Genomic DNA, 25379 nt, shown 5'->3' on the forward strand with positions numbered 1-25379 from the left:
GACAAAATTTGGTAATTTGTGATTGTCGCGTGTTGCGAACAGATCTACCGGAAGATATGGGTGATCTTGGAGGATCCCGCTGAATGACCTTCTGTCCAATTCCCACTCCCCTTCCTGGGCTTTGAATCTGGAGAGGGAGTCTGCTAGGACGTTCTGAGCTCCTGCAAGGTGGGATGCTGACAGAGTCCATTTCTTCACCTGAGCTAATCTCATGATCCCCAGCACTATGTGATTCAATGGCTTTGACCTTGATCCCCCACGCTTCAAGCATTGTACCACCGGCTTGTTGTCTATGAACAACTGAATGTGAGATCCTCTCTTGGGTTTCAGTCCCTTGAGTGACAGAAGCACTGCCATCATTTCTTTGATATTGATAGGGCAAGATTTGAGGGCTCCCGACCACTCTCCGGACACTTTGTTCTGATCTGAGTGTCTCCCCCATCCGTCCTTCGATGAAGCATCCGTATGAATGGTCACTGAGACTGGTTTTGGGACTAGCCGGACTGAAGATTTCAGGGCCTTATTCGATGCCCACGGTTTGAGCATTGTCTTGCACCTCCTTTTCATCGGGACCTTGTGGTCTCTGAATGATTTGTTTGCCTTTAAAATGAGAATCCGGTTCAAATCCTTCAAAGTCGTTTTCAAGACTGGATCTACTATTGATGCGAATAGTAGTTTGCCCTGCAGCACTTCTAGGTTCCTTCTGGAAAAACTCTTGGCTTTTCTGAACCTCTTTACCTGATCTACTGTTGACCTCCTGGAGGTCTCTGGTAGGGCTAGTCTAGACACCATTGTAGGCCTAGCCATCTGAACTTCTTTTCTGGCTTCAGCCGTGACTTTTCCCAGTTGATTAGGAACCCGAAGTCCTGCAAGGTCTGAACCACTATTCGGGACGCTTCTAGACACTCTTCTATCGATTCTGCCCAGATCAGCCAGTCGTCCAGATATGCCATGACATTCACCCCCTGTAGTCTTAGTTATTCTAAGATCACTTTGGTCAATTTCGTGAACACTCTGGGGGCTACATTGAGGCTGAATGGCATCACTTTGAATCTGTACGACTGGCAACCCAGACGGAATCCTAGATACTGGCGAAAATGAGGTTGGATTGGAATGTGCCAATATGCATCTTTCAGGTCGATAGAAGAGGTGTAGCTATCCTTTGGCAAGGTGTCTTATCTGATCTATCGTCAGCATTTTGAATTTGGGACAGTTTATTGCTTTGTTGAGGGCAGAGAGGTCCAGAATGACTCTCCTTTCCTGAGAGTCCCTCTTTGGAACACTGAAAAGCCTCCCCTGGAACCTGATAAAGTGGCATTTCTCTATTGTGTCCTTTATTAGCATTTTGTTCACAAATAGGATCGACTCTTTTGTGCTGCGCTGATGAAAGTATTTGTTGCGGAAGGGGCCCTTCCAATCCCAGCGCAGACCTTTACCACTTGATAGGCCACTTGATAGGCCCCTGAAATGTCTCATTGGTTGAATTGACACTTTCCATGCTTCCTGGACCCTTTCTTCCTCAAAAGATCCGCCTCTTCCACGACCTGGAACTGCCTAAATTGGGACTGTTGAGATGGCAGTGCACTGCTGCTCTTCAAGGATGGCTGAGAGTGCAGCATAGGGAATTGTTTCTGGGAAGAGGGACCTTTTCCTGGGTCTGGCACAGGAAGAGCTGGTGTTTTAAAAGCCTTCTTATATTGTTGCTTCTTCCTGCATTTTACCCCCCTTGGGTCTGCTTCCGGGTCATATCCTAGTAACTCCTCAAATTTGATACCTCAGTAGGTAGCAATATTATTCAGCTTGGTTACTAGGTCCCTAGGGAAGAGGTCACTACACATAGGGGAGGCGAAGAGGAGGTCCTTTACTGGCATAGACTTCTGGTCAGCGAATTTCAGGGCTTGACGTCTTAAGTTTTAATTTGGACGCCGCCCAAGCCTCCAGAAGGTGAATGAAGATTGGCCCCATGTTCCGAATTTGTAACCGTTGGAGCGCTGAATCTCTTTGCTGGTCACAGCGGTATGCCTGAGATGCCATTAATGTCTAGGTTGTAATGCAGGACATTAATAGTTTCCTCGCCTTGAACTCCTGAACACACAGGGTGTGGGCAAGGTAAGGAGCGTCCGCAAAAAAGCATGAACGGGCATGGTTTGCTAGAAATTTGCCTTTCTTCATCACCTCTGTGATGCCTGCTAATGGTTTTGTTAGATCGTCCATGGGATCTGGCAGAACTGTTCCATAGTCCTGGAGTTCCTTTAAAGAGAACTTCGTCCCATGGGCGGCTGACTCTACCCAGTTCTTTTCCCAAGATTTGAACAGTTTGTTGGTGATAGATGGGAACTTCTCACCAACTGGTACTTTCCAGGCATGAAGGTTCCTAGCAAGAAGCTGGGTGCCCAGAGCACTACCTCCCAGGTCCTGGCAGATATTAGAAAGGAAGCCCTCCGCCTGATCCTGGGTAAAAATCATGGTTTCCTCCAGTACCATAGCCAGAGTCTTAGGTGTTTGGCATCGAAAGCGAAACTTACTACCTTTGAAGTGGACAAAAGGTTTTGCAAACTCTAACCTAGCTAGAGGGGTGCAGACATCACTATCATAGAAGATGCCATCCACCGCTCTAGCTAGCCGTGATGCCACCACCCAGGGATTATACTGCTCTGCCTTGTCTTCCACCACTCTCAAATCTGGGAAATCATCTATATTAATGGGTGGATCTGACACTTGTGCTTGCTCCGGAGTCTGTCCCTGAGCCCTGTATCCGAAGATTTTGCAAGTTGTAGTTTTATCAACTTGTCCAGCTGTGATTCCATTGCAGACATCCTAGCTTCTTGTGCTGCAAATTTTCTCTTAGTGGAGGTAGTTGTGCGGACTGAAACATTATCCTCATCGACATCCATAGGAGCTGATTTACTAGGGATGCTGCCAGGAATCGGTTGATCTATTGGCGGTCGAGGCTCAGCATCAGATAGATCCCCCTCATCACCCAGACTTTCAGATTCTCCCAAATCGATTTCATCCCCTGGTATGAAGGGGGCCACCACAGTGGAAGCATTAGGATCCACCACGACATCATCAGGTGAGTTCTCATAACCCCTGACCGACTGAATTCTGGCAAATAGCCAAGAGGACCTTTTGGACCGATTTTGGAGAATCCTCTTACCCATGCTCTTAAATGTTGTATATTAATATTTGCCATAGAGCCAGAAACAGTGTGATCGCCCGCATTTGCCCATGACAGCCATTCAGTACATATGGATGGTCCACCTGTACACTGCAGGAGCACACCCCCGACAAAACTCATGCTTCTTGATGGAGTCTATCCGTTTTTTACAGGCAGCATTAGCGCACTTATTTGGCAAAGCCTATAAAAGAAAATAATACTATGAAACACCCCTAAAATGTTTAAGGAACTATGTTATATAAGCCATTATATCATGAGAAAAAACAAGCATATAGTTTTTATATTCTGGAATGAGGTGACATTCATTTTATATCTATTTTTATATTCTCGAATGAGGTGACATTCATTCTACTATCTCGAATGGCTGGATTCATCCCCATTCGACATCCCTGTTCGAGGCTTGCCTCCGATGGGCGCTAGGCACAGGGGAAAAAAGGGGGGAGCTACAACTGAAGGGCAGTCTATGATTACGAACAAGGAAGTCGAATAGTATTGGGATTATGTCAGTTCTCTGACAGAGCAACAGGTAAATCCATGCCATTCGAGTCGAGGGTATCATAGACCAAGAATGTGGGCTACCATGTAGACTTAGCCTAGACCAGGGGATCTAGGTATATCCAGTATAGGACATCGATCGCCCCAGACGAATAACGTTGGCAAGAATCGATACTCACGACTTCATTGGTGCACATGGCAACAACCTTACAGCTAATAGAACGACATATCTTTATTTGAGTTCATAACTCATTTCTATACTACACTATTCGACATAAAAAGAGCTACTATTTCAAATCAATTCGACAAAAAAAAGTTACTATTTCAAATCAATTTGTCATGAGAAAAGCTACTATTTCGAAATAATTCGACTTGAGGTATCTGGTAACTCGACTGGGAGCCAGTGTATCACATGCAATTTTCGTTACGAAATGATTCTGAGTCGAAGGCTTCAACAGAGCTTCAATGGAACCTTCTAGAATGTTCCAGAAGCCCGCATCATTTTTCCACACTGATAATGGGATATAAATCTGAGGTTTTACACAAAAAACTCTGTCAAAATGTCCAAAATATAGTTATGTCACATAAATAACACTAAAAAGAATTACCTTAAGTACCGAAAGTGGCTATCATCCACTTCGGTAAACCTAAAAGTAGCAAAGGTTAGCCTAACTTTAGCGCTAGCACTAGCGTTCGGGCTATCGATAATTTCATAACAAGCAGGTTTATATAAACTTTCCAAACATGTTTAACAGTTCACGCTAGGGTTTTTTGACATGCTGAATCTAAAAATCCTACCCTAACCTATGCTTTTTGCTTTAATTAAGGCAGAATCTCAGCCTAAATACGGGTAGTGGTATGACGCTTCTGAGCCATCATTTCAGACACAAAAAAAAATATGAAAATATTAGTTAATCAGGACTAAATTTTGTGACTGCGGTAGGGCAGGTACTTATCTTATTCCCCGTTGACTGAGATGAAGACTCAATGCCAAATAAAGTTGAAATCCTTCAAATTACAACGGAAAGGATTTTACCACACACACACCAAAAAGCGCGACTAGAAAAACATTGGGTTGGCAACATGCGCATGCGCAGTAGATGCGTAGTCGCGTTTTGACCTGATTCATTTGAACTAGCCACGGAAGCGCAAATGGAAAGGTGTAACCAGTGGAGATGTTTAGCCATGAATTGATTCATCAATGCGGCGGATAGGGGGTCAAAGAATAGTGACAAACTTCCGTTAACCGGAATGAATACATGCCAACCCTGTGCTATAAGTTTTCTGATAAGGGATTTAGCCGGGGCGCTGCCTAAGGCAGACGTAACTGCATGAGGCTCTCGCGGCTCCCAGACTAAAAATAGGGTTTTTATTTCCCTTCAGGTTCAAACCCCGTTTTCGTAGATGATGTAGTACAGAATAGTAGCGTGATAACCAAAGATGCACTGTCCTGCATAAGTAAGCAGTAGAGGGGCTGTCTCCAAGGATCACAAGAATTTATTGTTTCATCATAAAATTTATTACTCTACGATAACTTTTATCAGTAATAACAGCTATCTCTAGACATCCCAGAGAAGTTTCCCCTTCCACTCCTGTGAATATTCATCCAGTGGTGGAAATTGGCCATTTCCTGTGTGTCTGGTGTTTAAATCACGCCAACAATCTTGTCCCTGCACCTTATGGCTCATGTTCAATCTGCCCTGTGTCTCAGTCAGCTATTGCTGGGAATACCAACCAGCTCATGCTTTGCACTTTGCCACGTCCTACAATCAGGGAAATACAAAAAACAGGGAAGTACACAGTAAAAGTCCCACAGGATACTTTGTGCAGGTAAGATCATCGGCTTGATTCACAGAGATTTCTTGTGTACCAGAATTGCCGGATTTCAGGAGGAGTCTTGTAATTCATCAGAATGGTCTCTGTATACTGAAATGCTGAAACAACTATGGGCATGATCACTGAAGACCTGTTTTCAGTATATTTTTACAGTATATTGATAAACTACATGTCATTACAGAACATAAGGTGTGGAAAATGATTGCACTATTGTTGTATGCAGTAGAGAAGCCTACAATTACAATTTTTCCCCTCATTCTTGGTAATGAGACATTTTCTCAACAAGGTATTATTTTCAGAGGGCTTACTTTAGCCTTAGTTGTGCCAAGCTAGCCTTGTAAGAAGGTTCCACAGTATAGTTTGTCTCTTTTGGACATCCAGAGGGAACTTTTAACTTGCTTAACTCTTAAATAATCACACCTCTGTAGGTTCCATCAACACTAATCTCTGTCTGTTTGTGCTTCACATTGAAGCATGTCAAGATCACCATTCCTAAAACATTCAAATCTGTATCAGACAAAGTGCACAAAGTAATGCTTTCTCTGTCTTTACACTTGCAAATATTTTACTTGAGGGAAGTCGCATCATTTCTTGGACACATTTTGATTAGGTTTGGCAGGTAAGAAAGCCAGGTCTTCATCTACCTTTCTTCACAACTCGTTCCTTTTTACCTTTCTTCACAACTCATTCCTTTTATTTCACTTTGTTTAGTTTTATGTACAGCCCTCCACAGGGATAATTCCCTCTCTGGCGTGCGTTTGTACATTTTCAAAATAAGGTGCTTCTTATATTTTATAATTGTTGCTAATTCATTTTGCAAATAGTAAAACTACTTTTTGTTTATTGAGAGTGATAAAAAATTTTTTTATGTGTCTGAATATGCCGTCACTGTATTTTACTACCTTGGACGAGCAGTCGAGACTACAAAGGATATCGCGCCTTTAAAGAATGTGTCTAGGTTCTTGTAACCAGCTTTTTGTGGATCTCCAATAAATGAAAAACAGTTTGTTTGTTCTGTGAATGTGCATGAAATTTAAAACAGCCTCAAGGTTTAATAATTATAAACCTCATATATTACAATAGGTCACACAAGGTTGATAATAGTAATACTAATGGTTCATCCAGGTGACCCCATTTCATTTTTAAATGAATTCTAGTAAGGTTATGTGACAACATATTTAGCCAGAAAGTAAACTTCCAAATAAATAATTGTATAATGATAAAGTGAGCAGAGCAACAGCTGCTTCAATCCAGTTTATAAGATGGAAAGTAAATAACTGTCAGAGCATGTTTTGCAACACTGATGTATGCAAGATGTAATAATTGGCCATTAGGGAATAGTTTGGGCTTCCATGTTTGGATTTTTATTGCAGAATTGATTTTATTTTATTATATGGTAATATTTCTTTATAAGATTTGTTTTGCAGTCTGTGAGAAATGTCATATGTAAGATAGCAAAAGGGAGTACAAATCAAAGAATAAACCATCCAAAATGTGTGCCTTATTTGAATCGACTCCAGTAATCAAGGCTGTACATTGATACTCTTCTCTTAAATAACCTCAGGTGTTTGTGTGCAGTCTTGTGTATGCCGCAGTGTACACATAAGAGGTGATGAAAACAGTAGTACAGCTGCAGCATATTATGTGCATGTGACTTTCACTGGAATAGAGCAGGAGAGTCAGTGTGGTGCTGTAACCTCTGTGACATGAGTGTCATATTTATAGAGCTCTCCTCCTTTCAGTGAGACAGGCAGGAGTAGAACTGAAGAGGGAAGAAGGAGAGGGCAGAGACAGTTGCGAAGGTTACGCCCAGAGTAAGTTCTCCAGCCTGTCCCATCTAGTTTACATGATAATTTAACATTACAGAAGTGAAGGCTCATTTGCTTTATGAAGCAGTTGCATTCATTTACTACTTGGTGGCAGGGTTAAAATAACTTTCGTTAATACAGACTTTTACAGTGCAGTACACAGATCTATGAAGACTTCACATTGTAAGGGCAGTTGTTGGCTTTGTTTAAGTTACAGTTCTAGCCTTTCATTAGATGTGATATATCTGGATATTTGGGTACCTAGAAAAGAGTGTAGTTTCCTTATAGAAGGTTTTGTCTAGTTGTTTGGTTGTTCTGTTTCTAAAATGATCATCATTAAGTTAGAACTATGATTTTTTGGAAATATATATAGTTGTAGATATTACCTAGGGTGTAGTTATGCACAAAGGATAAAGACACCAATACAGTATTTTATAATATTCAAATGCAGGTACTTCATTATCAGGAAGTATATGCATTTATGCATTAAGTGAATTCATATAGATTGATGGCCCATTTTCTTGATATTTTTAAACTTATGACGAGCAGAGTTCAATTATTTTTTATTTATTTTTACTATACTCTTCTGAATTTGTCATCATATTGTACATCCCCACCAACATGATCATTTTTATATCAGTCTTTCCCCTGATGAGGTTTAATGTAAAATGAGTTCTCTCTACTCTTCTCTGTCCTGTGGTCTTTCAGTCTGAACTTCCATCAGGTCTTGGTTCTCATCTGTTCCTTTTTCTCAGTGATTTCCTGTCTTCCTGCTGATTTTAAGCTTTTTACTAATATATCTACTGCTCTTCTAACAGACTTCTCCTCATACTTTTTCATCACTTGTCCACACCATCTCATTAATTGGGATCTTAGCCTTTTTCTAGCATCTTGAAATCTTATCTTGCTATCAGATCCTTGTATGTAATATGATCTTGCCACCATACTCCAGCCATGAATCATACTTTCTGTGGTCAGAGCTATTCAAAACCACATCCATTTTTCTTGTCAGTGCCCATGTTTCTGTTGCATAGGGTAGCACAAGCCTTATATGAATATCTATCGCTTGTCTTTTCTTTCTGTACTACTGTGACTTTTTTTCTGACTTATTTTTCTCCTAGCAGTCAAGCTATCTCTCCATTTCATCCAACCTGCAGCTACTGTTTTTTTACTGCTCTCTCCACCCATCTTTACAGTTTACTGTGCCCCCAAGTTAACAGAAATGTTCTGCTTCATTCTAAGGCATGACTATCTAGCACAGGGTTCTTAACTTCCCTCTCTTTGTCATTTGATCATGTAATGTATTTTGGGCATTAAAATCTCTTACTCCATTCATATTTTGGCCTGAGCACCCCTTGTGACACTGTTACATTGAGTACACAATACAGAATACATCTCCACACCTTTCCCACAATAACCACATGGCCACTGTCTTGATTATACTTTTTCTTTTGTTTCCTTTCCTTATATTGATTTTCTTCCTCCTCTCCATTCCACTCTCCCACCTTTTAAACTTTATCACCAAGCCTTCCTCAGATTCTTCAGTTAGCAATAGGTTAACTGCATAAATTGCTCCCACTGACCCCATTTTCTGCATTCCTTTGTGGCCTCTCCCATTATTAAGATAAATAGTGAAGGGTTTAGTGACGATTCTTGATGGACACCAACGTTTAGCTCAGTTTCTTCTGATACTCCTGCCACTGTTAGTGTAGGGTAACTTCAATAGCAGAATGATTCTTTTTGGCACCTCCTCATTTGTAATGGCCATTTAATTATTTATTTCAGTACTCAGACAAATGCCTTTTCAGGATCCACAAATATGTGGTATTATCTCCACCTTTGCATAGTGTTTTGCTGTAGTTGCCTCATATGAAAACTTCTGTTGTTGATGTTTTTAGCATGAAGCCAAACCTAGTTATTAATTTTAACCATTTTTCTCAGCCTTTCCTCCACCACCTTTACCAATATTTTCAAGGCATACTTTATTCCTTACTCATTTTCACACCACTACCATGATGGTCTTTTAGCACTCTTCTAGCTCTTTCTCTTCCTATATAAGGTATTTATATATTCTAGTAAGAACATAAATGACTAGTGCTCCTGTGGCTTTGGTTAACTGCAGTCATAGAGTACCAGCTCTCCTGCTGCTCTGGGAAGTCACTTGTTATTCTTGATGGCCCTGGAACTCCATTTTCCATCTTCCTGAGGCCCCTTTTTAACCTCTTCAGCTGTTATGTTCTTTGTTGGTTTTCTATATAGCCAGTACCCTGCAATTCATGTTCATTTTTGACATTTAGAATGTTTTCAGAATGTACTCCCTTTGTTAAGTATCTCTTATTTTCATCTTTAATTTCTCCATTTCATCTTTGATGTATGCTACTTCCTTTGCATCTTTTCCACCTTTCCTCAGCCTCCTTGCTATCATGAATATTTTTTCTTTTTCATCTGCTGTGATGAGATTCTAATTCTGTCCCTCCCAACTCCCCTTCTTTGCCTTTGCCACCTACCTTTAGCCTCCCTCAGTCTTCAACAGGTGTAGGATTTATAGCCATATTACCCAACAAAACAAACCAGTCTTCCTTGCCTAATGGGGCTCCTGTTTTCAGAGTAGAATTAAGTGCAATAGGACCATGAAGATGCTGGAAGATATGCCTTCACAGATATTTGTAATTTTCAGTGGCTCCAGAAATGCTACAGAAGCTTTTCCAAATTATAATCCCAAAATAGCTTTGCATAATAAGTTAAATTTTCATTTCACAAATTATATTGAGGATAAAAATGTAGAAATACCGGATTCCTGCCCTGGAGTCATTAAAACAAACGGAGAGGCTGATAGAGCAGCCAGAGCTGCAACTACCATACCAAGATTATATGTAGATATTCCTATTAGTTTTTACATCAAATCTCTAAAACCCATTTTAATCAAATAAATTGTAGAACATATGGATAATGAACTTAACAGTGGTGGATTTGAACAGATCAAACCCAACATTAGATTATGGAATTAAACACATCAAAAGGAGTGACTTGTGTTAGAATTGGATACTGTCATTTGACACATTGGTATTGATGAATAGCCCACATGATCCAAGCCTATGTACAGAATATAAGATAATATTAACAGTTTGACATTTTATATGTGAATTTCCAAAATATAGTTGGCAATGAATGCCAAGTTGTGGAAATTAATGAATTAGAGGAGTTTTTTCAGAATCTCCATCATTTTTAAGGATCCTTTGTAATAAATTTTTAAAAGCTGTAGTTTTAGAAATAAAATCATGAATCAACTCAAGTGTTGTGGCTAAGCGACTAATTGATAATATAAAATATAATGATGATAAAAATTTTCACTACTCACACACTCTCTCTCTCTCTCTCTCTCTCTCTCTCTCTCTCTCTCTCTCTCTCTCTCTCTCTCTCTCTCTCTCTCTCTCTCTCTCAATACCACAAGCTGTCTTTTGTAAGTCTTTCAGCATTTTTTATTGACCACTTTTCCTGTATTCCTTTTTGAAATCTTCATTTCTCAGTTTTTGTTTTTATTCTTGTGATTGGCTTTTTTCATCTTATTCCTCATTGTTTACTTAGCTCAAAGCACACTACAGTATGGTGAGTTAGTCAAGCCTCACCCATTGTAACAATATCAGTAGGAATTTGTGTTGCTGCCAGTTGTACTGATCATAATAATGTTAGTCTGTTTTTCAGCTTTGCGCTCTTGTATGCCATCAACCTTTATATGAGTTTCTTGATCGAATAATGTCAGGCCACATCAATCTGTGGTTTTGGAAAAATTCCAGTACTGCTTCTTGCTCCAGATTATTTTCTCCCAGGCTAGATTAATCCATAATATCCTCAAAACCAGTTTTGTCCAATCATATGTGTCCATTTAGGTGTATTAGTATCCCATCCAGTGGCAGTGCTTCTGTCGAAGTATCTGGCAGCCTGTCCAAAAAGTTTTGCTTTTCATCTTCTTTCTGGTCATAATGATTGCAGTGAGTAAACCAAAAGCACTTGTGTTGCCTTCTTTTCTAAGATCATCCGAATCTGCCTCAATGGTGTATTTATTCACCTCAAAGGTTGCCAGGTATAGGGAGCTATTTCATTTTAAGAACTCATTTTTAAATTTGGAGCTTTAATCTTCCTTCAGGTTCCATATGCTCTTGTTGACAAACTTAATCCACCCTATTGTATGGTACTGTACATGCAGTATGCTTTTTGTGTAAGTTTCAGAGCTGTACTTGAATTATAAGCAGAAGTATAATGTTGTTGATGTCTCTTGAGTGTTTTACTGCATCCTAATTAATGATGCTTTCAACTTTTGGATATTTTTGTGCTATAGTAAATATTTTATATTCAAGTACAGGCATATCTGTTAGTATTTTTCTTCATTAGATATAATAAACGAGAGCTGTGAAGTTCTCTTGAGTGAATAGAAATATTTTTTAGGTAATCTGCAATACTGTTTGAGTGAATTTCTTTAATCTGACATTTCATTACAGTGATTTTGATCTGGAAGCAAAAATAGAAGCTCTTCCATCCCTGAGCTTAGATGACTTTACGCGCCGCAAAAAGGAAAGGAAGAGAACGTCATCAGCCTCCTCATCCACCACTGCCAGCCACTCTTCTTCTACCTCCATAGCCTCAGTTCACAGTACATGTATGTTGATGGTGCGGTTTCTGTTTTTATGCTGAAGGTTTTTGTAGAAATCAACAGTTGTTCCATGAAGACGCTGTCAAGCTCCTGTTGCTTGAATGGAGTATAACAAGGGTTATTGAGTGACTGAAAAATAATATTGATACTGTAATTTGTCAGTGAATATTTTTTAGTAAGTGGTCTTGCATATGTTAGTCAAGATCATTAATACAGATATCACCCTACTTACAAACGAGTTACGTTCCGGATGGCCGTTTGTATGTTGAGTTGTTTATAAGTTGGTTACTGTTACATGCCTGTTTAAAAGTTGATTACTGTTACATGCTTGTTTATAAGTTGGTTACTGTTACATGCCTGTTTAAAAGTTGGTTACTGTTGCATGCCTATTTAAGTGCAGTATGATATAAAATCAGTACAGTACTGTATGTTTTTTCATCCTATATCATAGTACACTGTACATGCCATACTGTATGTACAGAATAGGCATGCAAAACAAAATTTGAACATACAAGTGGCAAAGGGGAGCACTCTGAACACAATTTTGATTTGCAATCCTGTTTGTTGGTATCTCTGAATATTTGCAAATTGAGTGTTTGTAAGTAGGGTGGTGTCTGTATATTCAAAGTGTTAAGGACATGTATCAAAATTGGTAAATTTCAAATTTAAATTTTTTACTATTAAGAGGAAGTGTTTCTAGTAAGATCTAGATAGGTACTGTGTATTTTGCAGTCCTTAATTAAATTTTAACTGGCTATATTTTCCTTTTTCCTTCTGTAGCTGTGGTTGGGAGCAGCAATCGCGTAGCAGCTCCGGCTGATTTCACATCTGATCCAGTAACATCAAATACATTAAGTACCAGAGTTAATGGTAATGTCATGAGCAGTAGCAACATTAATACAAATGGAACAAGTGGATCAGATGGAGAGGAAGCATCTCCCACACCTTCATCCTCAGCCTCATCCACCTCTTCAGCTTGGTCTCAGCCCAGTCCTCAAGCACCCATTTATGTTCAAGGAGGATCGTTATCACCTGGTGAAATGGCAGGGCTTGGTTCATCCGAAGGGGGACCGCTAATTGGTTCACAGAAGAGGAAGGCACGGAAGCAAACCATCACCAGGCATGATCCTGTTCATGGGCCTCTTCGTCGTGGTAAGTGGTCATTATTTTGATGTCAAAGTTTGGAGTCAGTGTAGATTTAGTTTTGCTTTACATTGGTACTGTACAGTGTTTTGCCAACTTACTTGACTTGGATTGGTCTATATCCTTGAATTGGAGAAAAATAACCCATTGTCATAATTCAGAAAACATTATCCATTTTCACTGGACAATAACAGTCATCAGTCACTCAAGAAACACATCTCATTTGACTTCTGGGCTGCTGAGCTGGCTTCCTCTTAGACTTTCAATCCAGTGCCCCATAAAGAAAGTGCTAAGTTTTATTTGCTAGTGCTGTTGGTGTTAGTTCACTGTAGGAAAAGACTTGGAAAATGAAAAATTATGCCTTTGTTTTCATGTCCAGTTACAAAAAGAATGAAAAGTTATGGAACCACAAACTGTGATGAAATTCATTTTCATTTTAAGATTTTGAATGTGATCGACTTTGGGACTTGACAACAATACAGTTAACAGTATTCAGTCATAAATGAAGGCCCATACATAAAATGGAGTTTTTCTTTTCTTTTTTTCTTGGTTGAGGACTTCATAAGTATCAGTTAGCAAATTAACAGATCAGGTAAAAGTATCTTCAAGATGTTAAAGGAAAATGTTTTTGAGGAATTTACTGGTGTCTTTAAAGGAGTTCATGGGTAATTCATTTAATTTAAGAGAGGTTTTAACCTACATAAAATTTTTGTAACAAGCAAAGCATGAAGTGTTGTCATCAAAGTTGCATTAATCATTTTGGGATAGCCTACTTTAGATGTCATTAATCATTTTTGATATTTGAATTTGTAGCATTCTGTTAACCCTTAGATGTCATCCGATTGTATGTGGAAGGATATCTCCCAAGATTGATATTTGAATTTGTATGATGCATTCTGTTAAGCAAGGTTTTTAAGCCTTTTAGTGATTTGGTAGTGAAGGCAGCATCATTTAAATTCCTTTTTTTCCATCTCCAATCACATTTTTGTGGTTAATTCATGAGCAGAACCTTCTCACTTGACAAGCCCATCAACATTAGCTTTGAAAAATGTTTAATAAAAATTAATGGGTCATGAAAGAAGATTTAAAAACATTATTTTTACATTTCTCTCCATTGTCTGCATCATTACCTAAAAAAGAAACAAAATGCCTTCTTTGAGGCTGATTTGTCATCCGCTGTTATGTCAGGTGTTAGTGTACAGATTTTATTTACAGTTATAATTCTCAAGACCACAGACTTTAACACAGACATGTTATTTGGATGGATGTTAAGAATCAAAAGGAGAAAAAGTTTAGCCTTCTTGGTTTACTGTAATGTTTCATAGTTTTCATCAATTACTTTTATGAATATGAACATGTTGAATGAATGTCCCCAATTCTCTACTGCCTGAAACCCATCCAAGCATGTAGGGAAAGACTTGTGTCTTTTATTACTAGTGGCATCTGGCATTTCTCCATCTCCAGTGACCAGAACTTGTCCACAAGCCCATCAACATTAGCTTTGCATCGGTTTCATTAATGGGTCATTTTAATTATTTTTACATTTCTCTATTGGCATCATTAAATGAGGCTGTTTACAGAGTGTTTTTATTTACAGTTATAATTCTCAAGACCACAGACTTTAACACAGACATGATTTGTTTAAGAAAACTTACACAATTACAGAGAACATCAATAGCTTGTTGTGAGCATCTGGCATTTCTCTCAGTGACCACTTGTCCAAGTACTTGTCTGTGACAGATAGAGGAAGAGGTTTATTAAATTCAGGAATCTGTGTCTCTTCACACAGATTTACAGAAGGAAAGATACAAGACATCTGATTGACAGTCATACATACATTACTGGAAAGCTGGCATACCAGCATACAAAAATTATACAAACACATGAAAGGTGACAATCAGATGATTGAGATATTTGCATATAAGACGTGTGAGATAATTTATCTTTCTCTCGACCATGTGGTCTTCCTCCTGTGTTACTCATCACGGGAAAAACCAGATTTTGATCGCAGGCCTGCCACGTTGTTGCTACAAGCCAGACCCAACAATGCTTAACTTCACTGATTGGATAGTAACAGAGATCTGTAAGGATTATCATCAGAGATACAATATTATGCACAAACTCCACAGGTCCAATATTCGAGGTCACCTTCCAATATTTATCAATAATTTTCTAACAAATCGTACATTTCAAGTATGTATAGAAAATACATATTCAAATTGCTACGTACAAGAGGAGGGTATCCCCCAAGGCAGTGTTTTGAGCTGCATCTTATTTGCCCTGGCAATAGATGACATTACTATGAACCTGCCTGAGGGCGTACAAAATAGTTTGTATGTGGATGATTTTGTAATTTATTATTCAAGTTATTCTTTGAGACATGCTCAAAGAATACTTAATATAGCAACAAAAATATAACCACTTGGACCAATTCCGTAGGCTTCAAGTTGTCAGTATATAAAACAAATGGCATTGTCTTCTACAAAGACAAAAGATGGTTGAAACAGCAAACCATTAAGTTATATCTTTATAATGAAGAGATAAACATGTGCAATAGTGTTAAATATTTGTGTTTAATTTTTGACCAACATTTAAATTGGAAAGATCATGTCAAATATATCAAAGCCAAAGGATCTAAAGCCCTTACTTTATTAAAGAAAATCTCACACACCAAATGGGGTGCAGGACGAGACACAATGTTAATGTTATACAATGCAACAGTACTATCAGTTATAAATTATAGCTGTCCAATTTATTCAACTGCCTCAGAAACAACTTTAAAATCTCTAGATGCTCTACATCACGAGGAGTACGTATATGTACAGGAGCCTTCCGCTCATCTCCAACTGTCTCTATCTAGCAGAGGCAGGCCAGCTGCCTCTAAAATATTACAGATATCTAATTACTTTAAGAAGAGGTTTATCCCTTCAAGCAGGCACATCTCCTGCATCAAATAAATTTCTCAATCAAAATACAAATAATAACCCAAATCAAAACTCATTTACTAAAAAAACTAATCATCTATTGAATTTACATAACATGATACCCAAATTTACCCAAGAAATAAATCCGGTCACACCATGGACACTAAAAAGGGCAAAACTATGCACATATTTATCATATCTTTCAAAGAAATATATGTCCAACACAGAAATGTACCATCAACATGCCATGGAACACATAAGACGGAAGGGTAATCCCTTCATAATCTACACAGATGGATCCAAAATGAAGCTGGAGTGGGCTCATCAGCCTATTCAAGTGATAAAACTATCCAAATGGGCCTTCCTCAAATATCATCAGTATTTACAGCAGAATTAACAGCCATACAATTGGCTCTCAAGATTATAACAAAAAAAGGAATTCCTTCAGCACTCATATTGAGCGACTCGAGAAGTGCAATTGAAGCAATAGGATCATTTAAATCAAATAATCACCTTGTCCAAAACATACAACGGGAAATACATCAGTTAATTACAAACGGCCTTCAAATTCAAATTTGTTGGATCCCAGCCCATGTAGGCATTGAGGGTAATGAGAAAGCAGATAAAGCTGCAAAATTGGCTTGTACAATCCCCAACTACTATGAAAGCACCCATATCAGACTGGCTAGCATCAGTTAAACCCTTAATTTATAGGGATTGGCAAAATGATTGGACAAATATACCCCCACAAAACAAACTAAAACAAATTAAGAACGAAGTTAAAAATGGCATTCTTCTACCCAAAAGCAAAGAATCAATGAGGTTATTTTAACAAGACTCAGAATAGGACACTCCAGACTCACACATGGTCATCTGATGTCAACTCCGCACACAAACCCAATAACTTGTGAAAGATGTAACATCCCAGTAACAATCAAACACATCTTGATTGACTGTCCCAGATGGCATCATGAAAGAAAGACTTATTTACAAAATAAATCAATAAAGGATATTCTAGCAGAAGGTAATAACTTTTCAATTAATAATATCATTCTCTTCCTAAACAAAATTAAATTGATAAGTAAAATATAATCTTCCCCTCCCTTTTTTTTTTTTTATTTTTTTTTTCTCTATTGTTTTTTTCTAATTCTCCTCCCCTTTTTTTATTATTTATTTATTTAGTTAACTACTTAATTTTTTTATGTACTCTTTCCCCCATTCTTTTCCCAGCCCGAGAAGAACCCTAAAAGAGTTCAGAGGTCTGGTTAAACAAATCATTTATAACTAACTAACTAAGAGACCCCCATCCCACTCCAGAAAGTGTTGCCAGTAAACATTTCTTTTTTCTCTGATGTGTTGAGAAGCCTCTGCTTCCATTTTTTTGTAAAAAGGATTTTGTGAACCCCTTTCATATCCTATCTTGGACGCAGTTGACTTACAGAATGAGTTACTGTGCCCACCATAACTCCAAAGAGTGTGCACATCTCAATTTCCTCTGTTATACTTTGGCAGTTATGATTTGGACCATTGACAGATGGTCTCTTGTTTATCACTTTTTTCATAAGTTGTTTTTAATAGAGGTCTTTCACATTCACAATTGATCCTTGAGCCCCTTTTCCTGCCAAGAGCAACCAGATTTGTTGAACAGCAGCACCAGTATGCAGTAAATGTGCCTCACTGTCAAACTTCTCAGTTCCAGAGGTCCTTTATTCCTCACACATTGGACTGGAAGTCTCCCTGAAGATGTCATGCAATTGGAACTTCAAAAGTTCAAGCGAAGATGCAGTGCATTACTACCCTAATGCTTTTCTCCTTGCAGTACAGTATAAGTTTTTATCTGTTTATTAATTTATAAATTTTTTTTCTTTTTAAATTGCGAGATTTCTTTTTCTGTATTCTCTTTACCTTCACTTATCTCCTAATAGCACCATATTCTTTGGAAGCTTGAATTTCAAGTCGATGGCCCCTGTGGGCTTGTTCCATATGAATAGGGTTCATCCTCTGAATAATTAATAATAATAACAAAAATAATAATAATAAAAGTGGTGTTAAAAGTGGTAACTGCATCAGTGGCATGCAGTTTGTGTAGAGTTTTTTCTGTTTTTCTAATAATTAATTTTTCTAGGTTACTGCATTCTGCCAGTAACATGCCGATATTGGTCATACTTGGAGAGGAAAGCAGGTTGCAAAATTGGACAGCTTATTTCCAGTGAACACAGTATCACAGTAACAGAATATTGAAATTGGGAGTTCATCTTCAGTAGAATTGTCCTTCAGGAAAAAGTCTTCTTTTGAGTTGTCCTTCATGAGAAAGTCTTCTTTGGTGTTAATTGAGGCCACTCATAAGAGAAAACTCTTTACAAACTGAATGCCACTGATGCAGATATCACTTTTAACACCACTTGTATAAAAGAGGGTCTACTACCTACTTATATAATAATAATAATAATAATAATAATAATAATAATAATAATAATAATAGGTCTTATTAAAGGATGCATCATTTGTCATTTTATCCATCACTTATATCCTAGTCTTTTCTATTCCCTCTGTGGCTAAGACTCTTTTAACCCGTAAGTGACAGGCTAATTATATAACTCATGCATTCACGACCGAAAAGGACAGTGTGGGAATATTGGCCTTTTAACAAAATTCAATCAGGAATCAGAAGATATGTTCAAATTATATTGTAATAAAAACTTCTAAAAATTCCGCACACTGTCCCTTTCCAACATGAATATCGACAGTTACAACCCTGTGTCGCCTGAGCAAAAAACTTGTAATCATAAGGAAATAGAAAAGACACTATATTTTCTAATAATTTATTTTATTTTATTTTTAATAAGACCTGCTTAAAAGAGGGTCTAACAGATTCAAATAATAATAATAATAAAATAATACAGCATCATTTGTCACTAAAATTTAGTCCTCCATCACTTTGTATCCTAGGAATACATAACCCTTTGGGCTTAGACTGTTTTTTAACCCGTTGCAAAATGACAGGCTAATTATATATCATATGGTAAGACCGATAAAACTTTAAACCTTGGCCAATTTAAGAAAAAATACGTCAGTGGAAAGCAGAAGATATGCAAATGCACAAGTGGTAAGAAAAAAATTCTAAAAAATCTTTCTTACCTTCCACGGGAAGTTGAAATTGACTATTTACAACCCTGTGTGGGCCTCTTTCACAAAACACTTGTAAATTTTAACAAGTTATGCATATTTTTTATAATAATTTATTTTATTTTATTTTGTAAAATTATAATTACAGCTCACACAATAGCATAACAGATTAGAAGTAAAATCAGCAACAAATTCTGAGCATATTTGTTGTAAAATATTTATGTAAATTTACTGAGATCAGTAAATGCAGTAACTTTTTTTGGATTTATACATGTTTTTTCAAATATTTCTTTGCAAAATTACAGTTATAGCTGACATCATATGGTAAAAGATAAGAACTAAAACCTGGGTATATTTATGAGCAAATAAATAAAAAGACATCATTGGAGAGAAAGGAGCAATACATTCCTCCTTCAAGGCAAGAACAATACTAAATTCATGAGATGCCCACGACTGAGCTGAGCTGAATTCTTTAGTTGCCACAACTCATTTATGGGCCATTGAGGTATTGGAAACTTTCCCGCTCAATACAGAGAGGATCTGTCCACCACCCAAAACCTGTTTTAGATCCTATATTGAGGGGATCCATCCATTAAGGGTTAAGAGCACCATGCTTCTGTTAAGGGGACTTCATGATCTTTTCAATCAAGAGCAAGAGGTTGAAGCCATTGTGTATTCTACTCCATTCAACTCATCAGGGGACAACATAGTTAGCTGGATGGACTGGACAAGTTACTTTTGCCTTTTGCTGCTGCTTGGCTACACTTCTCTTGTCTTATGGCAGCAGCTGTTGTCAGGGTAGTCAAGTGTTTGTTGTGTGCTTTATCTCTTACCCTTTGCATTTCATTGGTTGTATCCTGTTAGACCCCACCCTTTCACCATGCTCTTCCCTGCCATGTAATTAGATAGTAACTATAGCATGTCAATGATGTCCTTGGGCAGTCAGCCAGTTGCTGGTTAACTCCTTTGCCAGTTCCCAGATTAGATACACCAAACTAAAAAACTTACTTTGTGAATCCAGACTTGGAACAATTCTGTACTTCCCTAGTGGGATGTTAGTTGAAGAGTTTGCAATTTATTTGCATAAGTATGGTAATTAAAATGAAGTTCCTACTTGCAAATGATTGTTTGGCATCAAGGTCAGCACTCCCTCCCCTTCTGTTGTGCCTCTCCTTAAGTGAAGCTTCTACCAGTGGAGGCAAGTGAAAGATGCAGGAAGGGAAATCCAGTAGGTCAGACTCTTATCTTGTTTCAGTAAATGTGGGTCATAAGCGCCATGCTGAATCAGATATGAAACAAAATGAGATTCAAATTTTTATGGTACTTTTAAGTATACTTAAGCAGTGAAGGAGTCAAAAGAAATTTCAAGTTCATATTATTAATAGTGACTGAATTGGTGAACATATAACTTTGAATAAGATTTTTTGCCGAATTGTCTTAAAAGTAGGATCTTGTGTTATATGATATTTACAGATTTCATTATTAAACTGAATTCTAAGTCGAAGAATTTAGAATTGGGATACAAAAAATTTTCCTTTTATAGTTTATAAAGATTGATGTCAAGCTCTTTGAATACATCATGCATTTTCTAATTTCTTAATTTACTTGACCATTGTTAATAATAGTAGTTACATACAGTATACCTTCTACCATTCTGTGGACATTTAGTATTATTTGGGTAAAAGAATATGTCGTCGCAGAAAAAAAGTTTTGAGAATCAACGATTGCATTCATCAGTTGTCTTATTTTATGATCTTTTCAGATACCAGCGTTGTAGAGCAGAGTGTCCTGACAAGCATAACATTAGCAGACTTAGCAGAGGTAGCCCTTAGTCAACCATCTATGGAAATTTAAGTTGAGAAGTTCAAGTTCAACTAGTGACCAGTGGTAACATGTACATAGATGATCCATAAGAAAGTAAAAAAAAAACTAGTTTGTGCATTTTCTTTTGTTTTTCAGATCACTTTTTAGTAAGTAACCAAAAATTTGTACTATATGGTCTGGTACAAGTTAGTTTAAATGCACTGTAGTTTTCAAAGTTTACCAATAGGATTTTAAATTTTGCTTACATAAGTTGCTTGAAATGGTCTCATAGTCATGGTTAGCCACATAGCCTGAGGGTTGACATTAAGAAGCAAAACAGTTTTTGTTCCTTAATCGGCTTCTTTCCAAGGACCATAAAGTAGAAGCTTGTGATCGCCCAGCATGGCCCGAAAAGGTCAGAGCCAGTTGACTGGGTATTATAAATACAAGTAGTGAAAGGTTGGCTGTGGAGTTGCAGTGCTTGAGATGGGTCACATCTTTGACATGACCCTGCCATTCACGTGCTGCCTTATTTGGCCATCTAAGGAATGTTGAAATAATATTAAAGTGTTGGAATAGTGTTGGGTCACAGGACCCAAGAATTAATGCTATATATATTTTTTTTTGAGTTGTCACGTAATGCAGATTTTAATGTGGAACTAGCCATTGGCTGTGCTCAAGTTGCTGATTAAAAAGACTTCTTAAAGTGTGATGGTGACTGTGATTTGAAGATGGCTTCAATAATGTTCAATATTGTATGTTTATGTACCATATGCCTTCACTATGTGGGACAGATTGATGCTGCAACTATTTTAGCTTTATAAAAAGTTGTCTACAGTGTGTAGGAACTCTAGTTTTCTTATCTTTAGTGAAAATAGTTCCAGAGAAGTCCCATTTAAGTGTGTCAAATATTGTGTATTTACTGTATGCGTTAGTTAAATGCATAGATGGAGTTACTTTTTCGTTAAGGTAAAAACTATGTTTTGTTACTCCTACATTGTGTTAAGTTTAATTTCAGATTCTTTATGAAAGCAAGCTTTGGCAAATGACACCCTAGGTAATAGTACTGAGTTTTAAGATTAATGTTGAGCAGCATTTAAAAAACAAATTTTTTTTTCAGTACATGAATGTCGAGTGGCAAACAGTACATGAATGTCGAGTGGCAAACCTGTGTTCACATGTTAAAGTAAAATTTACTGAAATCTTCCTGTTCATTATTTTTTCAATTTTTGTTGAAGGAAATGCATTGCTACTTGCTGTGAAAACTGTCTACACTGTAATGTAATCTCAGATGTCATTATAAAGCTGGGTTTTTTAATACTGGATTTTTAATGTTTTAATCACTGAATCTAATTGGAATCTTGTCTTATTCTCCTCGTTACATATTTTCCTTGAATGTTTTATTCCACAGAATTATTGTTGTTTCCATACAAAGTTTGCATTTTGTAATAAAAAAACCAGCTATGACTTCATATTGGATTTCTTTGCTGTGCTTTTGTAGTTTCATTGTAGCCCTCTACATACTGTCAAGTGCAGATATAAGCTAATCATTTTGATAAACCTTTCTGCCTGTATAAACTCTTGCACAAATAGAAATAATGTTGATAAGGAAGTCACTTTGACAGACCTGAAGTACAATACAGTATAAGAAATGTATCATGACACCCAAGGAATTTATTGTATGAAGTATGCCAATATGGAAAACTTTATTATATAAATTGGTATAATTGGACCATAATTTGCCAAAGGTTGTTCGTTTTCTGCTACATACAGATTTATTGTTTATATAGAGTTATAACTGAGGGAACTCTACAAATAAAATGACCTCAGAATTTGTTGAATCGATTAAGTTGTTGATTACTTTTTGAGTATTTCACTTTACTGTATCAGTCTTATCGTAGATAGTCAGTGTGACAGTACACATACCAATGTTATGTTGCTGTGTATACGACAACCCATACCAGAAGAAACAGCGTTACATTCAGCATTATATTAGATAGCGTATGTGCACTATGAGAGACCACTAATGTCAGTAGAGAGTATTTGTTAATACAAAGCCTGTACCTGAAACTTGGGTAAATGTGTATCTAAAGGGAAAAATATGAAATAGTTTTGGATTTTTCATCTTTGCCTCTTGGTCACGTATGTTATGGCAACCATAAATTTAATTACTGTTTATGTTCTTCACCTGGTCAAGTCACCACTGCAACTGTTGAAGTCATTGAGAATAAATCTAAATGAATACCATTTTAATTTACTGTATTTGAACTTTTGTATTAGTGTTAAAAAAAGTTTTAGGTTTGTAGTACAGTACCAAATAGGACTGCAAAGTGTTAATGGACCTCTTATCCATCAGAACTTTGACACTGCAAACCACCATCTCTTTTGGGCATTAGTTGTTTACAGTGTTCAGAAACATTTGTCATTCCAATTTGGTTATTGCTGCTGTTTCTTGAAATATGCTAATGGCAGTCAAGTGAATCCAATGAAAAATGCAGTCATAAACTTTTAAAAATGCATATATATTCTCATGTGTTTGTGAAATGGAGCCATAATGAACAATAATTTCAGTTGGGGTACTGTACTCTCCTTGTTACTGCTGTTATGTGACTGAATTGCATACATTAAAAAAGAGCTATTTCTTTGAAGGTTTTGTATTCATTCAATGTTTTAGATTTGTGTACACAAAAGTAATTCATCATACATTTCTTTGTGCTTCCGATCACAGTTAGCTATTTTATTGATTTAACATTAACTAGAGCACTATCATAAACCAGTTATTAAGTAATGTCCAGGTACTTATTCAGCGTCCACTTTCTCTTTTGTTGCATTTTATTTTCTGTCCGTTTTATAAACCTGACTGAACACAATTCTCTTCCAGTCATTAATGATTAGTTGTATGGTATTAGTGTTATATCATGAAAATGATAGATTTTTAATTGGTGTCTGAGTAATATTCGCTGTTGGTGGCAGATGGAAAAATTCAGTCCATGCCTCTTTTGAATTGTTCACCTTTTATTCCCAAAAGAGACTTGTGATGGTTTTTCCACTTGTTTAATAACAAATAAACCTGCCATGCCTCACTGATAATAAAATGCTTTTAGACTAGTCAGTTCAATTATAGACGACTGGTGGGAAGTTGAAATTCAAGTCTCTTTTGAGACAACGTAAGTTCTGGATTTCTTCCCAGTTTTTAGCTCAGCTCAGTAGTATTTAAATTTATTAATTTCCAGCTTAGCTCAGTAGCATTTACAATTCATTTTAATTTTAGTTTTTTGCCTTTTTGACTTTAGTACCTAAGTCTTATTTCCTACTACTAAACTGACACACCCACAGTGTCATTATGTAAATCTGTTGCACATTTAAGAAAATGGCTGTTAAGTTAGTGGGCCAGCTGACCACTCTTGAGAGGATGACTTAATTGGTTAAAATGGTTAAACATGATATATTGCTGCATAGGATGGTCATGAAGTTTTGAATGTTTATATATTATCTAATGATAAAGTTGGTGTAACTTAGATATGCACCAGCAAATGAAAGCAATGACAGATGATTTGCATAGAACTAGCAACAGTTGCAGTGAGACTCTGATATGAAAGTTTCCTAGCAATGAACATCTTTTGTTGTTTGTGTGTGTGATTGCTTATGAGAGACACTAGTTTTTTTTAGCCATACCTTGTTTATATTTGACCAAGAGCCTCCTTCAATTTGGCTTTTCTCATAAACCCAATAAGTGTGCAGTTATATAAATGTATTTCAGTAATCCCTTTCCGATCTCTAACATTCTTCAGTGATCCCTTTGCAATTGAATTCTAGTTTGTAAAATGTAGTCTGTTGTTAATCTTTTTGTGACTGTGAGCAGTTAGTTACTCAGGAGATTTTATGAGGCTTTTTATTCCAGCTTGGCAGAACGGAGCCTTGAAAACCTGAATTATAAGTCAGTTGCTTATCTTGTCACAATAGTGATTCTATTCAAGAGAAAATAAATGAAAAAGTCCCCAGTGGGAAAGGCAAGTGTGCATTTATGTAATATATTGTATCATACATAAGATAAAAAGATTCCTTATATATAAAGATTATATATAAATATATATATATATGAATGATTATTATGTTAATAAATCTATTTATTCTGAACTAAATCAGTATTTTTGATGTTCACCCCTTTTGTCATCTTTGTTTCAGATGTAAGATTTGTCTTGTAAGTGATTCATCATCTGGAGGTAAAACCATCTTTAGGGATGATTTTGCTATACAGGCAGTCCCCGGTTATCGGCAGCCTCGGTTACTGGCGATCCGGTTTTACGGCGCTTGTCTAGCGATGACGATAACCAGATTTTCATCGCTGATAACCGGTTATCGGCACTGATCGCCTCTTATCGGCGGCGCTGATCACCGGTTATCGGCACTGCTAACCA

The 25379-nt window shown here is 37.1% G+C and overlaps 1 protein-coding gene across 8 annotated transcripts in view; it reads left to right on the plus strand.

Moving 5' to 3' along the window:
* LOC136826315 (HMG box transcription factor BBX) overlaps positions 1-25103 on the plus strand; it is a 228793-nt gene extending 203690 nt beyond the window's left edge. For 6 of the 8 annotated variants that reach the window (XM_067083555.1, XM_067083559.1, XM_067083551.1 and 3 more), the window contains exons 8-11: positions 7252-7323; positions 11814-11971; positions 12746-13117; positions 20921-25103. In XM_067083555.1, coding sequence (XP_066939656.1) covers positions 7252-7323; positions 11814-11971; positions 12746-13117; positions 20921-21012 — 694 coding nt within the window. In that variant the 3' untranslated portion in view covers positions 21013-25103. The remainder of the gene's footprint in view (positions 1-7251; positions 7324-11813; positions 11972-12745; positions 13118-20920) is intronic. The other 2 variants (XM_067083557.1, XM_067083552.1) reach the window with 1 other exon arrangement.
* The last annotated feature ends 276 nt before the right edge of the window (positions 25104-25379 follow it).

This window comes from Macrobrachium rosenbergii, chromosome 40, assembly GCF_040412425.1.
Source record: "Macrobrachium rosenbergii isolate ZJJX-2024 chromosome 40, ASM4041242v1, whole genome shotgun sequence".
NCBI lineage: Eukaryota > Metazoa > Arthropoda > Malacostraca > Decapoda > Palaemonidae > Macrobrachium > Macrobrachium rosenbergii.